The sequence below is a fragment of the Notechis scutatus genome, chromosome 3 (assembly GCF_049901735.1).
Source record: "Notechis scutatus isolate UNSWTSFEM ecotype Mainland chromosome 3, rNotScu1.2, whole genome shotgun sequence".
Lineage (NCBI taxonomy): Eukaryota > Metazoa > Chordata > Lepidosauria > Squamata > Elapidae > Notechis > Notechis scutatus.
The window spans coordinates 95051012-95076123 of NC_142011.1; the positions used below are offsets into that span (position 1 = coordinate 95051012).

Below are 25112 nucleotides of genomic sequence, written 5' to 3' on the forward strand. Positions count from 1 at the left end.
TTGCCTCTTGGGGGAAAAAAAAAAAAAGCTCCATTGGGACAACCGAAAGAAGACAATTCATTTTCTCAAGAGTCGCTTTTAAATTGAGCGCTCGCTTGGTGCGTAATTAGCGCGTCACGTGAAGACATCCCCAGCATTGGTCTGGGGGAAAAGGTTTGAAATGAGGAGGAAAAAAACAAAACAAATCAAAACCAAACGGCTCAAGCGATTGGACGTATCTTTGTTCAGAGCCGCTTGGCGATTGGAGGAAAATCTTACGTGCGAACTGGCTTGCGTTTTTTTTTTTTTTTGTCAAGCCCCCTGATTGGCGGAGGCTGCGAGTTTAAATTCTCTAAGCGGCAGTTGCGCGTTCGATTTTTTTTTTCTTTTTGGGGGGAGGGAATTTCGGATGGGCGAAGGCGCTTCTGGTTGTCAACGGGAGAGGTTGGTGAGGATCGTTTCCTCCCCCGTATGGAAGAAAGAAGGCAAGGTGTGGGACCAGCCGGGCCTCAGGAGCCTTGTCCTCCGGAGCGGAGCAAGCGCAGGGTTGCTTCCCCAGGCTGCGGGGATGGAAGCGACGCCGTGCTGTCACTCGGCCACTTCACCCGGCCTCCTTTCCTCAGTTTCGGCTCCGTCCGTGTCGGTACTTCGTGCGTTCGCCGCCTGGCCGTGGAGAACCCCAACGGGGAGCCTGTCCATGGGGCGGTCTACCGCCCGCCGCCCGCCTCCAAAGGCTTCACGGTGGAGCAGGACTCTTTCCTCCTTCAGGTGCGGTTTTTTTTTTTTTTAAGCAGGGGAAGGCGAGGAGGCGATGTGGTCTAGAAGGGGGCGGCTCAAATGCTAGTGCTGGGGTCGAAGCCGGAGGCGGACGGGGACTAATCAGTCTGGGTATTTTCTGGACGTGAATTTATGCTGCAAACTCTTAACAGGTTATAGGCCCAGCCAGAACCAGAATACACCTAAAGACTAAATTGTAAATAAACTGAGAGAGACTGTGTGTGTTTAAAAGGAGAAATAAGACAGAGAGAAAATCTTTTCAGGATGGCTGAGAAAATTAAGGAGACCTCTCTGCCTCATTTGGGTCAGAAAAATTATATTATTTGAGCTGCAAAGATGGAATGTTTCCTGAAAGCTAAGGAACTGTGGGATATTGTGGAAAACCCACCCCCTTACCTGCTGCAGATCAGAGACAGCATGATAAAGCAATGACTTATATCATCTTAAGTTTACAAGATGAACAGTTTATCAATGTAGCTGATTTAAAGACTGCACAGGAACTCTGGCAGAAATTAAGGACTATGCATGTGAGTGTGTCAGCATGCAATACTGTGCAATGATCAAGAAAGATAATTATAGATAAAGCAATTATACAGAGCCAGTTCGCAACCCGGAGAATCCATTGAGCAGCATCTGGTGAATATGCAAACATTACAGCATCCCTGTGATCATGTGTTCAAAATTCAGATACTTGGCTGATTCATATTTATGACCATTGCTGTGTCCCAAGCTCATGTGATCACCTTTTGTGACCTTCTGACAAGCAAAGTCAACTGGGAAGCCAGATTGACTTAACAACTGGATTACTAAGTTATCAACTGCAATGATTCACTGAACAACTGTGGCAAGAAAGATCGTAAAATGGGGCAAAATTCATTTAGCAAATGTCTCACTTAAACAATAGAAATTTTTGGCTCAATTGTGGTCGACAATTATCTGTACTTATATTAGGACTTGTTAAAAGAATTTTCCAGATCCCTTTTCCAAGCCAGGGTAAAAATAAGATGTAAGGTACGCTGCAAGTGGAAAGATTTATTCCCCAAAGCAAAGAGCTTGTTCTTGGTAGGCTGCAGAGAAAATGGGAAACTGGTCCTTGGTGTGGGCTGGCGGGGGGGGCGTGTATATAGGTGCTGATTCTGGTGCTTGACTGTATCAAAATGTCAGTCTTAATTGTCCTCCCTGGTGTCTGTTGTCTTGCCTTTTGCTGTGTCTGGACAGCCTATTTGTGGGTATGGGGAAGTGTGACTTAATAGATTCTTTTGAGTCCGTAGAGATTATTAAAATAAAATACTTTCCACAGACTAATGTTTAACATGAACATGATAATATATAAAAAGTATTGTCTCTGTTTATGTAGTGTATATTCAGTATGGCTATGCAATTTGGTGTGCCCATTACTTGGATTGATATAGTGCGTGCAATTTTCTTGGCAAGATTTCAGAAGTTTACCATTGCCTTTTCCTAGGCTGAACAAAGTGACTGATCCGAGCTATCTTTGTGCATAGTGCCTAGAATTCATGGTTTCCCAGTCTCTAGCCAAATGGCTTGAACACCCAAACTGGCTTTTATTATACAACTTAACTTGTAATATCAGATATTGGGAGTAAGAGTCAAAAGTAGGTCTACCTACTTTTCTAGCTAGGTTGCAGTACATAGTTTACAATGATGAATCTTCAAAAACTAAGCAGTTTTTGCATGGATAGAAAACTTGCCAGAAAATCTCACTACAAAGAGAGAAAAGTTGGGAAGTTGGAAAAAAATGTGAAGAAGGCAATGTCATATCATTTCTGCATGTAATATTGCCAGGAAAACTACTATACATAGGGTATTTCTAGGGTCTCCTGCTTGAGCAGGGGGTTGGGCTAGAAGGCCAAGGTCCCTTCCAGCTCTATTCCAATTGATGTTGACATTTTGTATTGAGAAACATTGTGCCATACTCGCAAAATATATAAGCATAATTTTATTCTCATACATTATTTTAAACATAATTTGACTTTATATTTAGGACTACACTATGGAAACCACATTTCTGCTATTTAAAGCTCTTAAGTTTCCAAGCATATTTGGAGATTGCACACAAAGCAAAATTTGACCTACTAGTGATCCTTACTTTTCTGGAGAATGATACAATTAAATATACTCCTGGAATATAACTTTTAACATTCAAAGAAACTAGGTTTATACAAGATTGCACTTGAAACTGAATATATTCTTCATGTATTTGTCACAGACACTATGCGATCTGCTTGTTTTATGTTTTTCTTTTGCAGCCTGGAGAGAGGATCTATATATTAATAACATGGACACCACTAGAAGGCGGCAAAGTTCGAGAGCTCATAACTTTTATTGTAAATGATGCTGTAAAACATCAAGCAGTTTTGCTGGGGAATGCTGAGCAGCCTATAAAGAAAAAGGTAGGAAGTTCTGTAGGAAACAACCCCTCCACCAAATAAAATATTCTTTATTCTTAATATTAAAAAGAGACAGAATAGAATATTTTCCCTAAAGGAGGACAAACATCTTAAAGGCAGAAATGTCATAGGTCTATGAGCTTTATAATATTTCAAATCTCCACAACACTTATATCTGCTATATATTCTTGTACCTTCTCTGAAATTTTAATATAACTCCCTTGGTTTTTAGCATCTTGAATTTCCCCCAACATTGGATTCAACAAAATGAAAAAATAGCTATTGTAAATATGCAGTAGAGATATGTAAATGATAGCATTAAAATGCTGCAATACTGATGCCAATTTTAAAAATGAGAATCACTGTTCCTTTATATTTATTTACTTATAAATATGTCAGGCAGTATGAGCTTTTAATTTTATAGGGAAATAAGGAAAATTGTCTATGTGTATTTCATGTCATTTCAGAAAAATCTTTGGAATACTATTAAAAGAAGAACTCCTGCCCAGCAATCACGAAAAAGAGTACCAGTCATTAAAAGTATAAATAAAACATTTCAGGTGTCTGAAAAAACAGAGAAAAATAGAAGCCCTCTTCAGTCCTGTGAGAATCTGGAAGTTAATTCAAACAGAATTTCACCTAATGGAAATTCCTTAATCATTTCAGAACATAACATTTCCCTTTCCTCTATTAGTCCCATCAGTCCGAAAAACCAACATGTCATTTATACTCCCCTAACAGCTACATATTCTGTTCCAGAAACACCAGTATGTCATAAGTTATTAAATGTAACAAAAACCCCTATTGTTACAACTCTATATGATAATGTTTTGGAGAAAAAGAAAGTATGCCAACATAATATTAACTCAGCAGAAATAAATGCAAATTCAGTCAATACACCACAACAATTGAATATATCTTTGAATCATAGGAAGATTTTAAGTCCTGATTCTTTTATAAATAACAGTTATGAAGTGGCAGAACTTGATGCAGCTACAGCACTACCTATTTCACCTGATCAGTTTTTAAGAGAAAATCGAGTAGTTATACAGCCAATCTCAGAACGTAAAACAGTATCCTATTCTTCAGATGTAAAATCATGTATGTCAACAGCCAAATTTTCAAAACAGAAAGAAAAGGTACAAGTTTCTTTTTTTATGGAACCTCAGATTTCCACCAAACCTCCCAACAATATAAGTGAAAGAAATCCTGTAACATGTTCCTATGATAAGTTTGAACAAAATGTCAAATCAAAGGCAAGTGATCAAGCTTGCTGCCTTCAGAACAAAAAAAGGCCTTTGCTTTCTAGCACTGTTACCAAAACTAAGCCCCATCCTGAGGGAAAAGAAACAAAGACATTAAAACTAAAATCTAAAAAATGTCTTTCTACTGCAATAGAGCATTGTATGGACGTTATCCCTAAAAAAGCAAACCTGGACACATTATCAAGACTTCCAGTTATAGAAAGTGTTTCAAATGAAACTAAATGTATCAAAGATAAAGCCGGGTTCATTTATTTGGAATCATCTCATAACCGTAAAAGAAAAAGCGGAGAATATTTAGAAGATGTTAAGAATGGAAGAGAATATGCAGAAAATTTAGGAAGAAAAAGAACTCTGAAGTCCTGTAATGGAAATGGAAGCAAGAGTGATTTGAAATTATCAGTTTCCAAATCTCAGAATGGAGATAAGCAAAAGAAGAGATATGGTAATGTAAAAAAGCATTTAATTTTGAATTGGTATTCTGTTAGAAAAAATGATATTTTATGAAGCTCAGAATGATCCAATATTTTGTTCTCATTCTCTTGTGATTACAAAATAATAGAATAGTTTGTTATATACATTCTTGATCTTTTGCTTTGTTGGAAGTTAAAACCCACCCCCTCCTAAAGAAATGAAATATTTTAGGATATATTAAAAAGGCAAAATATTTCCCCTAAAAGAGAAGTAGAAATTCAGGCAGAAACTCACCTCCCCACACACCTTTGTTACGTAAAGATTCCCCTAGGACATATGTGCTGGTCATTTCTGGCTCTAGGGGGTGCTGCTCATCTCCATTACAAAGCCGAAGAGCCAGCGCTGTCTGAAAATGTTTCTGTGGTTGTGGCTGGCGCCAAAGGCGCACGGAATGCTGTTACCTTCCCACCAAAGCGGTCCCTATTTTTCTACTTGCATTTTTGCATGCTTTTTAACTGCTAGGTTGGCAGAAGCTAGGGCAGGTAACGGGAGCTCACTCCGTTACGCAGTATTCGGGGTTCGAACTGCCAATCTTTCTGATCGACAAGCTCAGAGTCTTAGCCATTGGGCCACCGCATTCTCGCCTTTGTTAATGAGCCATTAAGGCCTGGGCTAGAGTAGTCTACATAACGAAGATCTTATCTCCTTCAAGTAGATCCATAATAAGAATTTCCCAAAGCCCTTTCATTACATCATCCAGCAAGGCTCAACCAAGCCTGGGACTCAGGACAGCCTACAGAGTTGCCCCGTATGGCCCCATGGGAGTCTGACAACCAGTCAGAATACAAGCTCAAATTAAAATCCCAACAGTACTGGTGGGATTCAAACTTTTTAACTACCAGTTTTGTGGGCGTGGCTTGGTCGTAGCAGGGGAAGGATACTATAAAATCTCCAGTCAGAGGTGGTATTTGCTGGTTCTTTACTCAAAATTTCCGCTACCAGAACTGGTCAGAACCTGCTGAATACCACCTCTGCAACAGAGGGCATAAAACCAAGGGACTCGGCATTTCTTCCCTTTTCACCCAGGAGCTCCCAGACATATGATCCTGTCTACCATTAAACTATATTTCCAAACAGTCGCCGTGTTTCCAGTCTCTTTCTTCCCCACTTGGAACTGAATCCAGAGGGATATTTCTTTCTACAGTTTCAATTTTACATTTAGGATGTTAGAAATTTATTTTTATTTTTTTCCAGGTTCTTCATCTCAAAAATCAAAGAATTTTAAAAGGACAAAAAATATTGTTCCTGTTGCACAGTCTCAACTGACTTTTGTGAAGCCTTTAAAAACAGGTAAATATAAGCTGGCATTTTACACTTTGAAAGAAAGAGATTTTTTAAAAAATACCATTTGAAATAATTTTGGCAAAGTATTTAAAATACATTGGGTGAAATAGTAAAAACAGCAAAAGTTAGTAGAATTATATGGTTTGCATTCTTTTCATTTTCATACCACGCATATGTTATCGATGTTAAAACAGCCATGTGATTTGAAAGGCTTGTACTGCTCTTTTGAAAGGTTGTCTCCACAACTTTTGGTGCATTACATTTGATTGTAGCCAAAAGGCCAAGAAGCAATCTGCATGCAGACCTGCCTCATCTTATTGGCGGTTATAACTGTTTTTTTTTGTGAATGTACATTCATATTCAAATAACTGGAACAACCTTCAAAATAGTCACGCTAAATAGAAGAGCCAGTTACAATGTAAAGGTTATGCACTTTAAGAAATATCCATTGTCCATCACTTCCTAGTCTCCATTTGCAGTTAGAAATGGAGCTTTGATATATTGATAAGGATTTCAGTGTTTCAGCAAAAACAATAATATAACTTTTAATTATTTTAAAAGATATTCCTAGACATCCAATGCCTTTTGCAGCAAAGAATATGTTTTACGATGAGCAATGGAAAGAAAAACAACAACGAGGTTTTACATGGTGGTTGAATTTTGTACTTACTCCTGATGATTTTACTCTGAAAACAGACATTTCACAAGGTAAAGTTGATCAATGGCACCGTAATATTTCAAGGGTTAAGTAAGAGTAGTTGCAAAATATAAGAATTGTTCCGAGTTCCAGAAATTAGCTGTGTGTATATGCATTAAAAAATTTCATTACAATTCTTTCATGCATCATCACATTTATTACAAACAGCTAGAAATATGGTTGTGTTGGACCTGCTACTATTATCTGAAGTCAACCTAGCAATCGGATTACAAGATCTTTTCTCTTGGTTGTTGGACTTGCTTAGGATTTGGTGTCAGTGTGCTCAGCAAGTTTCAGCCATCTGGCTCCTTTTAATGACAATTCTATGATTTTTAAGTTGAGATAGTCTAAGTTTTAAACGCATACAACCATTTTCTCTTTATTAGTTAATGCAGCATGTCTCATCCTGGGAACAGAGACTTATAAAACCAGTGTTCCTAAAGCACCAACAAAAGAAGAAGCATCATTAAGAGCATATACAACTCGATGCAAATTAAACAGACTTCGTAGGTCAGCTTGCCGCTTGTTTACCTGTGATGAAATGGTGAAAGCAATAAAAAGGCTGGAGATTGAAATTGAAGCAAACCGTTTGCTAGTTCGAAAAGACAGACATCTGTGGAAGGATATTGGTAAGAATATGGTTGTGTTTTAGAGCAGGGGTCCCCAATCCCTGGTCCATGGACTGGCACTTGTCTGCAGCATGCCAGCAACCAGGCTGCTTAAACAAGTGAAGCTCCATCCATGGGATACAGGCAGCATGCAAAACCATACTCCCTCTGGTCCACAGAAAAATCTTCATGGAACTGATCCCTAGTGTCCCAAAGGTTGGGGACTTCTGTTTTAGAGGTTTTTTTGTTTTTTTTTTGACAACTTAAGAAAATTGATGAATAAATTGATCATGTCTCTACTACTAATGTGATCAATATCTTTCTGTAATATTATTCAGAAATTCTTTTACTACATAACACTTTTGTGCCTGTCTTTCAGGAGAACGACAGAAAATCCTCAACTGGCTTTTATGTTACAATCCACTGTGGTTGCGCATAGGTCTGGAAGTGAGTTTGTACTTTTTAATGACTATTCTGTAAGCAATATGCTATTTTGTAAAGTCTAATAATTGTTGTGTTACAAGGAAATGTTGAAGATCAGGATAAAATATTCTTTAATACAAAATTCTTCTGCTTGAGAACATAATGCTTAATATGAATAGGTATCAGTGGCCAAAACAAGTGCAGTATTTTGTGGCTCATTAAGCTGATTTTCAGTGATGAGAACAGCTGCATTAACATAATTTAATATTGTTTTTTTCCTTTCCCATACATTGTTCTATTGCTTGCTAAAATACTCTGTGAGGATAATCTTATAGCAATGCAGACTCAGTGAAATTAATGATATGTTCATGTACCAAGTTTTGAATGTCATCCTATTACTACAATAGTTTTATTTATAAGTTTGAATTATTTTCACCCTTTTCTTTTTGTCAGACAATCTTTGGCGAACTGATTGCTTTGGAAAGTAACAGTGATGTGATGGGTTTGGCAGTGTTTATACTAAATCGCTTGTTGTGGAACCCAGATATAGCAGCTGAATATCGACACCCAACTGTGCCTCACTTTTATCGAGATGGTAAAGTTTTTCTTTGCTATTACGTAATAGTATTTCAAAATTGAGAGCAAGCTTGGTATAGTGCAGAGGTCAGCAACCCGTGGCTCTGGAGCCACATGTGGCTCTTTCATCCCTATGTTGCGGCTCCCTGCCGCTCAAAATACGTGTCACAACCACCAATGTGTGTGACACCCATTGGCACACAATTTATTGGGCTTTTTGACTCCCAGAAGGCCAACCATGGGTAAATCCAAGAAGAGTTTCAGAAGAAAACATAATGTTTAATTCAACTACATATGCTAGTTTTGTGGCCGCTCAGGAGATAGTCAGGCATGGGGAGGGTTTTGTGGCTCCCAGTGTTTTCTTTTCTGTGGGAAACTTGTTCCAATGGCTCTTTGAGTGTTTAAGGTTGCTGACCCCTGGTATAATGGTTAATAGCACCAGGCTAGAAACTGGAAGATTATGAGTTTTAAGTGCTGCCTTAGTCATGAGCCAGGTGTCCTTGAGCATCCTCTCTATCCTAAGAAGGAGGAAATGGCAAACATTTCCAAAAAATGTTTTTTAAAAAATCCATGTAGGAATTCAGATTGACTAAAAAGAACAAAGGTTAAAAAAATAGTTACAAGAAGCATCTCTGTGTAAAATATTGCATTTATAGGTCATGAAGAAGCATTGTCCAAATTTACACTGAAAAAACTACTACTACTGGTTTGCTTCCTTGATCGTGCCAAAGTGTCTCGAATTATTGAACATGACCCTTGCTTATTCTTCAAAAATGCAGAATTTAAGGTATTCTCACTTGAACTTATCTTGAATCATGTTTGCCTATAATCTGTATGTATTTGTGTGTTTCAAAGACACAAGTCATATTTATTTATTTAGAATATATATTTTAAAATAATAGATATCAGGTTCAATATTTTTTTCAGAGCTGATCAGAATTTAATCAGCAATTAGTTTATTACAAGTTTTTGATCTGCATAATATGTAACTGGCAGTTTCATTAATGATTGTAATTAATATCCATAATATTAAAAACAAAGTATACAGCTAGCTGTAATATTATAGTTCAGTTACTAAAAACTCATTAATTACATCGGATAATATCTCTATTGTATATGTGTACTGATTCCCCCCTCCCTTTTTTTCCCCTAGTCTAGTAAAGAAATATTACTAGCATTTTCCCGGGACTTTTTAAGTGGAGAAGGTGATCTTTCACGTCATCTTGGCTTCTTGGGTTTCCCTGTTAATCACATACAGACTCCATTGGATGAATTTGATTTTGCTGTTACAAATTTAGCTACAGACTTACAATGTGGCATTCGTCTTGTGTAAGTTTTTGCTGAATGTTGTCATTAAAGTTACAAAAATATGTTGCATGAAGAAATTAATTACTTTATAATATGAAATATTAATGTATTTAAGGAGAACTTTAGAATTGCTGTCATCAGATTGGACTCTTTCCAAAAAGTTAAGAGTGCCCGCAATCAGCAGACTTCAGAAGATGTATAATGTTAAGCTTGCTTTTGAGATATTGAACAATCATGGAATTCAGTTGAAAGATGAACATGGTAAGTACTAGAAAGTAATGTGGAGGTGGTACCCTACAAGTCTGTTGACTTTGCTTTTCATTAATCTGTTTAATTTGTTTATAGGTTCAACCATTGACACAAAGGATATTGTAGATCGACATAGAGAGAAAACATTTGCTTTGTTATGGAAAATAGTGTTTGCTTTTCAGGTACTGAATAAACATTGGTTTAATTGATCTTTAGAGCATAAAATAAAAAAGTGTATTCTCTGTCTTCAGAATTTCAGCAAACAATGGTCTGTGCATGAAACTTAGTATGGTATACTTCAGGTTCATGCATAAAATTCAAAATAGTTGGCAGCACCGATGAGGGTACATTTATTTACATTTGGAGGGCTTTCATGAAAAGCTTTCATACAAAGTAGCAGCTATAGATATTAAGATTTGAAACCTTTAAAATACACAGAGAAATTATCAAGAAATTGAGTGCTATCATTATTTAGACATTAAGTTTCAACATGATTTTTCAGCACTGTGTAACTTTTTACAGCAGCCATGTCTGACCATACGGCAATTGTGAAAAGTAGCTGCATAATTCCAAGAAAAAAAAACAGTTGCTTTAAAGCATTACAAGTAGAGTTTACAGTAGTGCTTTTGCATATTTTGGAGCATCTTTTTAGAATTGAGAGCAAAGCACTGCAGAATCCTAATTGGTTTATTTCAAATAATGTAGGCTTACACATATAATACTGGTTTCCTAGATTAATACATTATTTTTCACAGTCTCTGAATTATTAGAACTTTCTGTAAGCTCTTTTAACCTGAACAAAATAAACATTTTTGAAAATGTGTACTATCCAAAACCCTTTACTTGTTGCTATTTTAATTTTGATAATTTGTCTTAGCAACTTGTTAAGAGTTGGTGTGTTTTAAGATCCTAAATCTCAGAATGATGAATAAAATCATGTTTGGATCTTATTTAGGTGAACATTTCTCTTGACATGGATCAGTTAAAAGCAGAAATTGCTTTCTTAAAAAACATGCAAGTTACAAAATTAAAAAGACATGATGTGGAATGTGTTAACCGCATGGGAAATGACACCAGTAGGTCTTATTCATATGAAAGCTATGGTGAAAATGTAAAACTGCTGATGGACTGGGTGAATGTTGTCTGTGGATTTTACAATATTAAGGTAAATATTTCCTTAAACAATTTCACAAAGCACACTGTTCTGAGTATGATAAGTATTAAACTTAATCAAAGTAATAAAAGTGAATTGAAATGTTGAGAGAAGTGTATTTATGTTTTGATTATATATTTGTTATATGGATTATTACTGCTGTAAAAACTAAAATAGTAAAGTAAGAGTTGATTATGATAATAAATTAATTGTAACTGTATAGCATTTGCTAATGTCTTGTCTCTTCTTGGTACACTTCGTTGATGCTAAATGGCATCATGTAAATAGTTGCTTGCTAGTGGATGGAAGATAATGGTGCAAACCTATGGCACAAAAAAAGGTATAAATATAATGGCCTGGCAGTACAATTGGGCTTAAAGTATAAAATAATACTATATGTTATTCAAAAATATATTCCATATTGTTAGATTAAATTTGTACATTACTTCGGTTAAGATATTGTGTGACACTGATTCTTTTTAAACACTAAATTTTATTCTAATTAATGTGCATGTTCTTAAGGTAAGTTAATTATTTAACTTGATCTCATTTTTAAAATAGCCTTCTAATATGGTCATATATTCTTCTGTTTTAGTTGCAACAAGTTGTTTAAAAGACACTAAAGAAAAATTATGTGCTGAAATCTTTAAATAAGAATAGCTTAAATACAAACTTGATGCTTCAGTTTAGTTTAGCATTATCTAAAGCAAGGATTTCCAAACCATTTAGCATTACTTTTTTTTTAGTTTTAGAAAATGCACAAATCTTCCTAGCCATCATTTAAGACTACACACTTACAACAAATTTTCTTTCATAGTTAAAATTGAACAGACAATATTTGTAGAAATAAAATGAATTTGCCCTTCCCATCAGCTGACCTAGCCCCCACTTTTCTGCCACAATTTACTATTCATAGACCTTGTTTTTTTCTTTCCTATCAGCCTGCTTGTCTCCAATCCTAAACTGCCTGAAAAAGACCCAATTTAGGCTAGTACGTAAGAAAACGTAGCTTTCTATAACTTATTTTTAAAAAATAAAAGATCTTTGTAAAAAAATATATCCAGAGGAATATGTCCCAAGGAAGTTATTTAACTCATAATGAATACTTCAGAACTGTTTTAACATTATGATTTATTTATTTATAGAATTAGATTTTTACAACCATCACAGAGCACCATTGGGACTTTTTATATTCCTTTATTCTAGGTGGAAAATTTCACAGTGTCCTTTTCAGATGGAAGAGTATTATGTTATCTGATTCATCATTATCACCCATGTTATGTGCCTTTGGAGGCTGTATGTAAACTCACTACTCAAACAATAGAATGTACCAGAAGTGGCACTCTTGGGATGAATTCCTCTTCTGAGTCTGATGCTTCTCTAAATCTCATAAATGGAACTTTTGATCAAAGTAAGTTCATTAAAAATAGAGCTGGCTTCAAAGCAGGTTGAAATTTTGAGTTACTATTTCTGCTTTCATATATTCATTTTTCATGTTTCTGTTTACAAAGCTATAAGTACTTCTGTGCTTTATAAAGAACTCCTTGATAATGAAAAGAGAAATTTTCAACTGATCAATGCTGCAGTTTCTGATCTGGGAGGTGTTCCAGCTATGATTCAGCATTCAGACATGTCAAATACAATACCTGATGAGAAGGTAATCAGCCAGGTCATAAAAATTCAAAATTGTTTTACTTCCTCACAACATAAAGTAAGTTTCTGTTTGTATGTTCTTTCTTTTTAGGTAGTCATTATTTATGTGTCATTTCTATGTTCAAGACTTATAAGTCTTTCTAAAGAGATTCGAGCAGCTCAGTTGATTCAATCTGCTTGGAGAAAATACAGATTGAAAATACTTACTGAGGTATTCAGTTGCTTTCTATTTTGCTCTTTATTATAGTCAACTCAGACTACTGCTATTGGAAGGAAAGAGGATTGTTTATATTATTATTTTTTTCCAGACCAAGAAGCAAAAATTTAATGCTGTAGTTGTACTTCAAAAGCACTGGAGAAGATATTTGGCTATACTGGAACTTCAGAAATTAAAAAAGGCAAAGCAAGAAGAAACTGGAAGAATTGCAATCCAGGTATAATTGACTTGGTATAAAACCATTTGAGCAAAATATCCATTTTGATCCAAAAAAATCCATTTTTTTACTTACAATAGTTAAGATATGTAGTTTTCGTTCCTGAAGCAATTAAATTTCAAATAAATAAAAGTTTCACTAATAGAATATTTGTTGGCCTTTATATTTTATTTAAAAAACACACAAACAAATGAAATGTATAACTTGTGTTTTCTTATTATTATTTAGAGATGGCAAGAGGCTGTAATTGTCCTTCAAGCTTGGTACAGAATGAAGAGAGAGAGAAAGCGGTTTTTAAAAATGTCCGGAGCTGCATCTGTCATTCAAACATACTATCGTGCACATAGAGAACAAACCTTTCAGAGACAGAAGTTTTTGCAAATCAAAAAGGCAACTTTGCGTTTGCAAGCAAGCTACAGGGGCTTTAAAGTACGGCGAATGCTAAGACACCAACACATGGCTGCTACTAAAATCCAGGCTACGTACAGGGCTTATGCTGCCAGAATGAAATATCAAAGTTTGATTCAAGCTTCCATTGTGATCCAGAAATGGTACAGGACTTCTAAAAGTAGATCCAAAATAAGAAAAAGATATCAGAAGACAAAAGCAGCTGTGATTTCCTTACAGGCAGTTTTGCGTGGTTGGCAAGTGAGAAAATGGCTTCAGAGGCAGCATGCTGCTGCAATTACTATTCAATCTGCTTACAGAAAGCATAAAGCTATGAAAAAATTCAGGATGGTGAGACATGCTGCTCTTACTATACAGCAGCATTATCGGGCTCACATCTCAAATAAAAAACAACAGGAATATATTATTCTTTACAATAGCATTGTATTATTCCAGGCAACTTGGAGAGGAATTATTGTGAGGAGGCAAATAGAAAGACAGAATCAGGCTGCAGTGACTATTCAGTCCTATTATAGGATGCATGTGATTCAAGCTAAGTTTAAACATTTCATAGATGCTGCAGTTACAATTCAGAAATGGTATCGTGCTGTTATTCAAGCCCGTAATACACGACAAAAATACCTTGCTTTAAAGGAAGCAACTGTTAAAATGCAGTCAATTTACCGAGGTTTGAGAGAAAGGCGGAAAATCCAGCGCTTGAACCAAGCAGCTATTTGTATCCAATCCATGTTTAAAAAGCATCAATGTAATTTTCAATATAGGGCCCTGAAAAGGTCAGCTACTATAATTCAAGCACGATACAGAGCTTTCTGCAGAGGACAGAAAGATCGGAAAAAATATCTGGCACTTAGAAAGTCATCTCTCATTCTTCAAGCAGCCTACAGAGGCATGAAAATTAGACAGGAATTGAGAAGTAGGCACCAGTGCATACTAGTTATTCAGTCATATTATCGAATGTACAGAGAACGGAAAGCTTATTTAAAGCTAGTTGTAGCAACAAAAGTGATTCAGCAATGGTATCGTGCTTCCAGAGATACAAATGCTCAGATATATAAATACAAAATGATGAAGATTTCTGCTCTCCAAATCCAGGCTGCTTTCCGAGGTATGAAAACTAGAGTCCTGTTGAAAAAGATGCACATGGCTGCCATCATCATTCAGAGAAATTTTAAAGCTTTTGTTCAGAGGCGTAAATTTATTTTTCTTAAATCGGCTGCTGTGACAATTCAGAGAAGGTATCGAGCAACTGTACTTTCAAAACAGCAACGTGAGAAATTCCTTAATTTACGTAGAGCAATGATTGTAATACAGCAACATTATAGAAGATACCAAAGAACTAAGCAAATCAGAGATTTGTATTTAAAACAGCATCAGTCTGCTTTAATTCTTCAGGCGGCTTACAGAGGAATGAAAGTTAGGCATATGTTAAAGAAAAAACATGAAGCTGCAGTAGTCCTACAAAGTAACTATAGAAAACACAGGCAATGGAAGTCCTACAAAAATATTCAGTGGGCAGTCAGACTCGTACAGGCAAGAGTCAGAGCCAACCAAGAGAGCAAAGCGGCAGTCCAGCAGTATTGCTCCATTAAGAAAGCTACCATCTGCATTCAGAAAGCTTTTCGCAGGATGAAGGCAAGAAACCAAAGAAGACAGGAAGCTGCTGCCTTGCTTCAGAGGAATTTTAAAATGCAAAGAGCACGTAAAAATTACCTTGCCTTAAAGGCGGCTGCTATATCTCTTCAGAGAAGGTATCGAGCAACAGTACTCTCAAAACGGCAACGTGAGAAGTTCCTTAATTTACATAGAGCAGTGATTGTAATACAGTCTACCATCAGAGGCCTGTTTGTTAGGAGATATGTAAAGCAAATGCATCTAGCTGCTGCAGCTATCCAGGCAACCTTTCGAATGCACATAACCTATACTCGATACAGAACAATGAAATCTGCTTGTGTTGTAATACAACATCATTATAGAGCATACCAAACAGCTAAGCAAATCAGAGATTTGTATTTAAAACAGCGTCACTCTGCTTTAATTCTTCAGGCGGCTTACAGAGGAATGAAAGTTAGGCATATGTTAAAGAAAAAACATGAAGCTGCAGTAGTCCTACAAAGTAACTATAGAAAACACAGGCAATGGAAGTCCTACAAAAATATTCAGTGGGCAGTCAGACTCGTACAGGCAAGAGTCAGAGCCAACCAAGAGAGCAAAGCGGCAGTCCAGCAGTATTGCTCCATTAAGAAAGCTACCATCTGCATTCAGAAAGCTTTTCGCAGGATGAAGGCAAGAAACCAAAGAAGACAGGAAGCTGCTGCCTTGCTTCAGAGGAATTTTAAAATGCAAAGAGCACGTAAAAATTACCTTGCCTTAAAGGCGGCTGCTATATCTCTTCAGAGAAGGTATCGAGCAACAGTACTCTCAAAACGGCAACGTGAGAAGTTCCTTAATTTACATAGAGCAGTGATTGTAATACAGTCTACCATCAGAGGCCTGTTTGTTAGGAGATATGTAAAGCAAATGCATCTAGCTGCTGCAGCTATCCAGGCAACCTTTCGAATGCACATAACCTATACTCGATACAGAACAATGAAGTCTGCTTGTGTTGTAATACAACATCATTATAGAGCATACCAAACAGCTAAGCAAATCAGAGATTTGTATTTAAAACAGCGTCACTCTGCTTTAATTCTTCAGGCGGCTTACAGAGGAATGAAAGTTAGGCATATGTTAAAGAAAAAACATGAAGCTGCAGTAGTCCTACAAAGTAACTATAGAAAACACAGGCAATGGAAATCCTACAAAAATATTCAGTGGGCAGTCAGACTCGTACAGGCAAGAGTCAGAGCCAACCAAGAGAGCAAAGCGGCAGTCCAGCAGTATTGCTCCATTAAGAAAGCTACCATCTGCATTCAGAAAGCTTTTCGCAGGATGAAGGCAAGAAACCAAAGAAGACAGGAAGCTGCTGTCTTGCTTCAGAGGAATTTTAAAATGCAAAGAGCACGTACAAATTACCTTGCCTTAAAGGCGGCTGCTATATCTTTTCAAAGAAAGTACAGAGCATTGGTTGTGATGAGAAGACAAACTAAAGAATATGCTTCTGTTCGTAAAAAAATTATTTGCGTGCAGTCTTTCTATAGAGGCTTTAAAATACGGAAGGAAGTCAAACGCCAGCATTTAGCAGCAACAGTGATTCAGGCAACATTTAGAATGTATAAAGTTAAACTAGCTTACCAGAAACTGAGATATGCTACTATTACCATGCAGAAGTACTATCGATCACATCTACAGGAAAAACATCAAAATACGCATCAGGCTATTCAGAAATCTATAAGAAGTCAGGTTACTTGCAGAGAAACAAAAATACAGCCAGAATTGGACATCATGCATATTTCAGCAACTATCACCCAATCTCTTTATTGGATGTATGTACAGCAAAAGCATTACAAATTGATATGGTGGGCTGTGATAACTATTCAGTCTGCCTTTCGTGGAATGGTAGCACGCAAAAAAACAAAGAAAATGCGTGCAGCAAGAAACAGACAGTTGTGTCATATAGCTGTGAATGATAGAACTGAAGCTATTGAATCAAAGAGTGACTGCCATACAAATAAAGCCAGAGAACAATACCAGAAATATTGGAAAGCTGCAGTTTTAATACAAGAACATTACCGATCTTACCTCACTACGAAACATCATTCAACGGTTTATTTGCAAACACGTAAGAGAATAATTCTTTTGCAAGCTACAGTGAGAGGTTTCATTGAACGACAGAGATTTTCCAGAATGAAAAGAAGTACGATAAAAATACAGGTATTTAAATAATCCAGTTTTCTCCAGCATTAATTGTTTCCAATGACAGTAGAATAAGCTTGAATAAATAGCAATAGCACTTACATACCGCTTCACAGTGCTTTACAGCCCTCTAAGCAGTTTACAGAGTCAGCCTATTGCCCCCAACAATCCGGGTCCTCATTTTACCGACCTCGGAAGATGGAAGGCTAAGTCAACCTTGAGCCTGGTGAGATTCAAACTGCCAAACTGCTGGCAGCTGATGATCAGCAGAAGTAGCCTGCAGTACTGCATTCTGACCACTGCACCATCGCAGCTCTTATAAATATCCTTTGATACAATTTAACTACAAATTAGAAGCAAAATTATGTAAGCCCACTACCTTTAAGATATGGAATATCATTTTATAGCTGTCCCTCACCTCTGTTAGGCTGCTGCTTTCATAATTTAATATTAGAAGGCCATGAGCTCAATTTTCATTTATATCCCTTTAAAACAGAGATGGTATCGAGGAAACTGGCAGAGGAGGAAATACCTGCAATATCGTAAGAAAATTATTATAATACAAAGAATGGTGAGAAGATGGATTAACCACAGAAATATAAATACAGGTGGAATTCCAAAAGATATAAACCCCAAAAATGTTAACACTGGAGTAACTAAATTTCAGGTAAGTAAATTTTCAGAAAAATGATACTGTTTAGGAATGTACATAAGAGAAAAGCAAATTTGGTTTCAAACCCAAATATTTTCTATGTGATTTTTTTTTCCTTGGGCATGCAATGATCCAGATAAAAGAAATTGAAGCAGCTTGTAATGAAATTTATGTTGTTCATAACTTAACAATGAATAAGAGGGCTGATGTGATCTTTATTTGATCAAACCCAGCTAGGTATTTGGAAGGAAGTTCCCCTCTGAAGTGTTAATTCCCCAAGTTTCAGGTGGTACCTGAAACTTAAATGTCGCCATCTTGTTGGACTTCAGAAGTATACCATTTCTATAACAGCTCCTCCCTTCTGAGGTCTAATAGACCCCTACCCTTCTATTCTCCCAGAAAGTAACCCAGTTCTTCCCACAGGCAATAGAATAGAACAAGCCCAGTTTGGGATGAGAATATCTGCATAAAAGAAAGGGGGCTGAGGCATAGGTTTTGTTTTTTTTGCTTATATTGTTATTGTTGGTTTTTATAATTGTTTACATTGCTTTATTGTTTGTAAGCTATACAGTTTTAAGATGAGCAGCTATATGAATATTTTAGAAGAATAAAAAATAGTCAAGTGAGAGAGAGAGAGAGAATTGCCTGAAAAAAATAGTGGAATTTATTTTTAAATAATAAAAGCTATATTCTAGGAAGTTTCTGCCTCTTAGTCCTTAAACATGTAACTTTCGCTTCTCTCCTTATAAGGCACTGTGGAGAGGATATTCTTGGAGGAAGAAGACTGATACTCCAGAAACCAGATCTCTACGAGACAGTTTGATCATTGCCAATAAAGAAAGCAAAGAAGAGAAGAAGCTATATAATAGAACTGCAGTTGCCATTGATTATCTTCTTAAATATAAACATTTTTCTTATATTCTGGCAGCTCTGAAGGATCTGGGTTAGTAATTTGATTCAAGAGCAGTCTTTATTTTTAAATATCAGCATACAAACATTCTTCTATGTACAAAGTGAAAAACAGGCAAAAGTAACTAAAAACTAGTTGTTTTTATTGTCATTAGACTTAAAAGCATTGGTGTCTAAAATGAAAGAAAATCAGAAAGAGAGACAGGCCAAAATTAATATGTGTCTGAAACAAATATTTTACTACTGGATTGCTACCATAATCAATTGCTATACATGTGCAGTTTGATTCATGTGTATGGGAGAGAGGGAATATGATGTCTTTATAACCTATCTTGCCTTATTGATAGTTTTCTGATTATCCTCCACATGTAAGGCTGAAATCTGTGCAATTGAGAAGTCCTCACAGGCCATAGAAATCACGTTTAAGTAATGGTATGACTAGCAATGTAGAATGTAGGAACTCTAAATTCTAAATAATGTTGCATTTGAATTTTGTGAGTTCAGAGCCTAAGCTGCAATAAATAAATAAATATAACACTAGACTAAGAGTTGATACGTGCAATCAGTTCTGGGGTTTCAGTTGTATGAGGAATAGATTGTTCACCGAATTTATATTTCTTTCTACAATATATTTCGGTATTTGATATTAAAAGATGTTAATATATTAAAAGATGTTAATATTTTTCCTGTTTTTCTCTTGTCAGAGGTTGTTACAAGATTGTCTCCTGTTTGCTGTGAAAATATGGCCCAAAGTAAAGCAGTCTGCACTATTTTTACTTTGATACGGAGCTGCAATAGAAGTGTCCCTAGTATGGAAGTTATTAAATATTCTGTCCAAGTCTTGCTTAATTTATCAAAGGTATTAATTTATTTTCATAATTGTTGAAATTAAGTTTTTTTTTATTTTTTGTAAGTTTGTATTATAAAGTTTAAAACTGGTATTATTTTCTCATTTATAATAAGTGCCAGAATTTAAATTTCAGGTTATATTGCAAATGAGAGCTAAACTTATTCACACCATTGAAGCTTATTTCAAGTTTAATTTAACACAACTCAAAACTGCAGGGCCAAATAATTCATGCTGTGATACTGGTTTTCAAAAAAATATTTCAGTCTAAAATTGATTAGCATTTCACGTAATGTGCTATGATTCCAATTGCAAAAAAATTACTCATTGTTCTTGTAGCTTGTGTCAGTCTGCCAAATAGTCAAAAAGTACTTGAACAAAACATTTCATTACAAAAAATTAGTAAAGTAGGACTAAGTAACATGCTTAGTTACTGGAACTGCTTATCAAATAATTTATGATAATGTACCTTTAGTGAGTTTTAGTTGAATTCAGTATTGTATTTGGAAAAATATATTTGCAGTTGATGAAAAAGTACTATCGAGAAGCACTGTTGCAGTTCCCAATACAGTAAAAATATGGTTTGGAAAAACTATTTTGAGAGAAAGTTAAGAAAAGAAAGCTCTGTTTAAGCATTAGAAAAGAAATTGAATTTCATTAGGCAATAAAAAAATCTTCAGGTCAATTTTCAATACATTACAGTAGTAAGACATTTATATGTTCTAGAGGTGAGGGAATGCAAGGTCTTATTTTTGCTAGTAAAAGAAGACATCTGCCCCCTCAGTTCAGTTACAGTCAATTCATAATAAGTACAATATTTTAATCTGAAATTAAGATATTTGCTAGAATAAAGTTAGTTGATTCTGCTTATATTGTTCACACTTACGAACAAATAGACAAGAATGAATTTATTTGTGCCTATGTATTGATGCTATAAATCATTGACATTTGTCATTCGACAGTTTCGATAATGATTTCACAAACGATAATCCTAGGATTTTTTTGAGAATTAACTTACAACTTTTCTCATCTGTTTAGTATGAAAGGACTACTGATGCTGTTTATTCAGTGGAAAATTCAGTAGAAACACTGTTGGATTTACTTCAGATGTACAGGGAAAGAGCTGGGGACAAAACTTCAGAAAAAAGTGGTAGCATTTTTACCAAGACATGCTGCTTATTTGCTCATGTCTCAAAGGACTCAAGAAGAGCTTCTGTAAGTTTTCTTTCTTAACTTTTTGTGTCTTCATTCTGTAGGAGTTGCCAAAGTATATATTCAAATATAAATATATTAAAAAATTGGAATGCAAGTTGTTTTTCTTTGTTTGGGCCTACATGCCAAAAAATAGCTAGAACTAGCCTTCAGATTCAGATACAGAAACTAGTACTTAAGAGGTAGCAGTGTAGTTGCTGGAGGTTTTTTTAAAAACAGATATTTTAGAACTGAATAGTGAGCAAATATTCCTACTTGCTCTCTCCCACAGTGAAATTGGTTGTTTTAAACTAAAATGTATTTTCTGAGTGGGCAAAATAACATAAGTTCACTGCTATGATTATTTCACATATATCTGGCCAACTAATACTTGCTTATATATAATGGTTTCATATAGGATACAGCTGATTCATCTTAAGTACAGCTAATCTTCATTTAGCAACCACAATTGGGACTGACAACTTGGTTGTTAACCAAAGCAGTTGCTAAGTGAAAACATGACTGTGCTTATGGTCTTACTTCAGCTTTCAGACCTGTGAAGTTTGTAAAGGTGAGGGCGGGTAATGTGAATTGGTTGTAAGGTTGTAAATGTGAGGGCTATCATTTCATTGACTGTAAGTCTTCAAGCACTAAATGAGGCAGTCACTAAATTAGGACTATCATATAGTTAAAAGCAAATCTTGAATATTAGATTCTAACAATGGGATTTGCTTCTCTTAGCTATGCTGACATTTTAAATGTACTAAGGGAGACAGGAAGTTATTTCTTTGTGGAGGGGTCTATGATAATTAGCCATAGCCAACTCACCATGGCCAACTTGCTACAAGACAACTCACCACGGCCATCTCGCCACTGAACAACTCTGGGACAAGAGTTACACTAATATCAAAGAAATGGTGGCATAAAATCATTAAAGAAATGATGCAAAAGGAGGGACAGAGTGAAATGTTGAATGACAAAAATTAAAATATTTTTATTTATTTTAACTAATTAAATAGAATTGTTAAATTGTCCTGCAGCAAGTTGGCCCATGGCAAGTTGGCTGTGGTAAATTGGCTGCAGCAAGTTGGCTGTGGCAAGTTGTCCTATTCTCTCCTTGGGGAATATAGTTCTTTGCCGTTTTTAGTACATAGATTATAAATCAGGTTGATTGGATCCCACAACATTTAACAGCCTTTAAAAGTAGAACTTAGTTCAAACTATTCATAAATGGTAGACCATACTACTTTATGGGATATATTTTTTTTTGAGAAACTACTAGCTCTCCCTGTTCTATACAATTCTACTGTATGTTTTAACAAAATATGTCTTATTTTAAGTGTTTGAATTTGTCCTTTTCTGTAGAGTGAATCCTGAATTTTGTAAAATATAGCCTGAGACTAGCTTTAAAATGAAGTACTTGGTGTAAATGAGGCATACCAAGATTATAGAAAGAACATTGGTCCAATTGAAAATTTGAAAGGATTTTCAAAGATATACAGCTGTGAGATTTCATTGAACAAAATACTATATTTTAACAACAGTGGCTTATTTTTTAGGAGATTCGAAACAATCATAAAACAGTTGCTAGCCTTCGGAGATTGTTTAGACTTACAGCCCGTAAACATCAAATGGATGTCCAAAGAATGCTTGCCAAACAAAAAAAAGTTGCATACATAAATGGACATAGTTCCATTCCTGTAAAAACAAAAATAGTTTCAAGGTAAGTCTAAATTATTGTAAATTTTCTATTTGAAATTTTCTATTTGAAATCATACTTTTATTTTTATGGATATTTTTTTTCATCCTATAGGCAGAGGCCAGATTGGGATTTAAGGAAAGATAATATAAGAGAGATTGTTGATCCATTGCAAGCCATTGAGATGGTAGTGAACACACTTGGAATTTCCTGCAATTAAAACATGAAAGAGTTTATAATTTTGACAGTTTCAAAAAGAAATGGACTGGACTTGTGTATCGATGTACATATTGTGCATTTGTTTTATAAAGGTTGTTTACCTGTGTTTGAACACATCTGTCAATCAAACTAAACTTATTGATATTTACCTATTGAATTAATAAAATCTCAAGCATTACTTTTATAAGAAAAATATATACTAAATTTGTTATTTTATACAATAAAACGGAAAAACTGAGGTTAATGTAAAGTGTATTTCTTTTGCTTTAGAGAGAAATTTGAAACATATTAACAGCTTAATAACATAAAATGAGCATGTAAAATTTGTTTAAGGCTAAGCGGAAATTGTGGGAAATTGTATTCTAAAGAACTGAACAGGATTATTGAAAGATAACACCAGAAAAAGATAATTAAACCTTTGATATGATTACTTCCCCCCAAAATATTGAATTGTTTCCCCTTGCAACACATTAAAAAAATTTTTTTTTATATTTCGTTTTTACTTAATAAAATTATGTTCTGGTTTACAAATGGAAAGTAGCTTTTCTCATCCATAGAATTCTCACAGTTTTGCTTTACCACTATGAACCCTAAGTTTCCTATTGTTACTTCATGATTTCACAAAATATGATTACTAAATGGAAACATCAAAATTATGAAAAAAAAACTATCAGTAGTTGCAATTTATATTCAGTTCATCCCACACTCTTCAATTGCCACTTTTATTGTCATCTTTTGTATCTTCTTCCACTGATATATTTGGTGCCTACATATTCCTTTTTCTGTGGCTGGACCCATATTGTAAAACAAACTGTCTCTGGAGTTTAAGAAACCTCATTCCCCATAATTTAGTAACGGACTCAAAAGATTGGTTTATTAAGGCTTTTTAATTGTATCAGTTGCTCTGATTTTTACTGTTTTTAACACAAACATTTATCTATCTATCTATCTATCTATCTATCTATCTATCTATCTATCTATCTATCTATCTATCTATCTATCTATCTATCTATCCACATAGGCTGTTTATATAATGTGAGATATATGTGATCATAGCCTGATACATGATGTATTCATTATTAACATGGGAGAAGATGAAAATTTGTTCTATTGCCCAAACAGGAAGTGGCTATTGCTTCACTCAGATGAGAGAAAAAAGGCACAAGGATTTTGCAGATTTCATTGTAAGGCTTGATACATAGAAGTTGGTAGAATCCTAAATAATTTGATATAGAATAAGCTTTTGATTTTCCTTCAAACCACAAAAGATTTAAAAGTAATCCCTACATGTTTAAATGCCTTGGCCTGTTTGGAGGTAGTGTTATTGTCTGTCAATGTGTATGGCTAGCAAGGCTGTTAGTAAAAACTATTATTTTAAAAATAGTTGATCGCAAAGCTTCCTTTCGATAAAATGCATCAGCCTAAGGATTCGACCTATTATTTATTTTCTTCATCCTGGAGGAGCCTAGAATAGTTTACAACAGAAAAATAAAACATATTAAGGCTATTGTAATAAAACCAACACTCAATAATAGATACAAAAATAATGCAAATTTCATTTTATCAGAAACAGTAATAGGTAACAAAAGTTATGTTTATTTGTAATTATCTTGGTAAACATGATTTTACTTAATTTTTTTAAAAATATGTGAATGGGGAGGAGGCAGCCTTCAGAAATGTTCTATAATTGGAAAATGTTCTACTTGCAACTGCAGTAACAGTTGAACCATCTGAGATTATGAACAGGTCCAGCCCAGTTTATTGTACTTTACATTCATAAATTGTTTATGGGGCAATTGAATATCAATGTTTAACAATGAACTTGTACCATAGTATTTTTAGGAATAGTGCTGTCTAGTCCTGTTTAGCTTTCAGTTTAACAGTCTAGCAACCCCATCCTTCACTGGTTAAAGTATGCCACCTTGAATGATAGCCTGTATATAGTGGACTACAATAATCCCAAGTATGAGATTATTAAAGTATGAATCACTTCCGTGTTGGGGAAATACTGTTTAACAAAATGCAGATTATTATGTATAGTTATTTAAAAATTAGCCTAGAGCAGGGGTGGGCAAACTTTTTGACTCGGGGGCCTCTGACTTTTAAA

General features: G+C 35.2%; 1 protein-coding gene across 1 annotated transcript; it reads left to right on the top strand.

Annotated features, from left to right (window-relative positions):
- The first annotated feature begins 383 nt into the window (after positions 1 to 383).
- On the top strand, positions 384 to 23243 carry ASPM (assembly factor for spindle microtubules). Its single transcript, XM_087960792.1, has 24 exons — positions 384 to 747; positions 3027 to 3170; positions 3635 to 4874; positions 6098 to 6193; positions 6749 to 6895; positions 7271 to 7513; positions 7872 to 7939; positions 8369 to 8510; positions 9148 to 9278; positions 9645 to 9820; positions 9915 to 10060; positions 10145 to 10230; positions 11004 to 11213; positions 12408 to 12612; positions 12713 to 12858; positions 12946 to 13065; positions 13163 to 13288; positions 13517 to 17506; positions 17985 to 18155; positions 18891 to 19083; positions 19754 to 19908; positions 20935 to 21111; positions 22647 to 22810; positions 22901 to 23243. The coding sequence occupies exons 1-24, from the start codon at positions 451 to 453 to the stop codon at positions 23004 to 23006; spliced, it is 8679 nt and encodes a 2892-aa protein (XP_087816918.1). The 5' UTR covers positions 384 to 450; the 3' UTR covers positions 23007 to 23243.
- The last annotated feature ends 1869 nt before the right edge of the window (positions 23244 to 25112 follow it).

Excerpts from the sequence above, each read along its gene's own strand:
- ASPM (XM_087960792.1), top strand. The coding sequence starts at position 451 with ATGGAAGAAAGAAGGCAAGGTGTGGGACCAGCCGGGCCTCAGGAGCCT. Across the intron at positions 19,084-19,753 it reads GGCAGCTCTGAAGGATCTGG|AGGTTGTTACAAGATTGTCT; the intron begins GTTAGTAATTTG and ends TTCTCTTGTCAG. Across the intron at positions 21,112-22,646 it reads AGGACTCAAGAAGAGCTTCT|GAGATTCGAAACAATCATAA; the intron begins GTAAGTTTTCTT and ends CTTATTTTTTAG.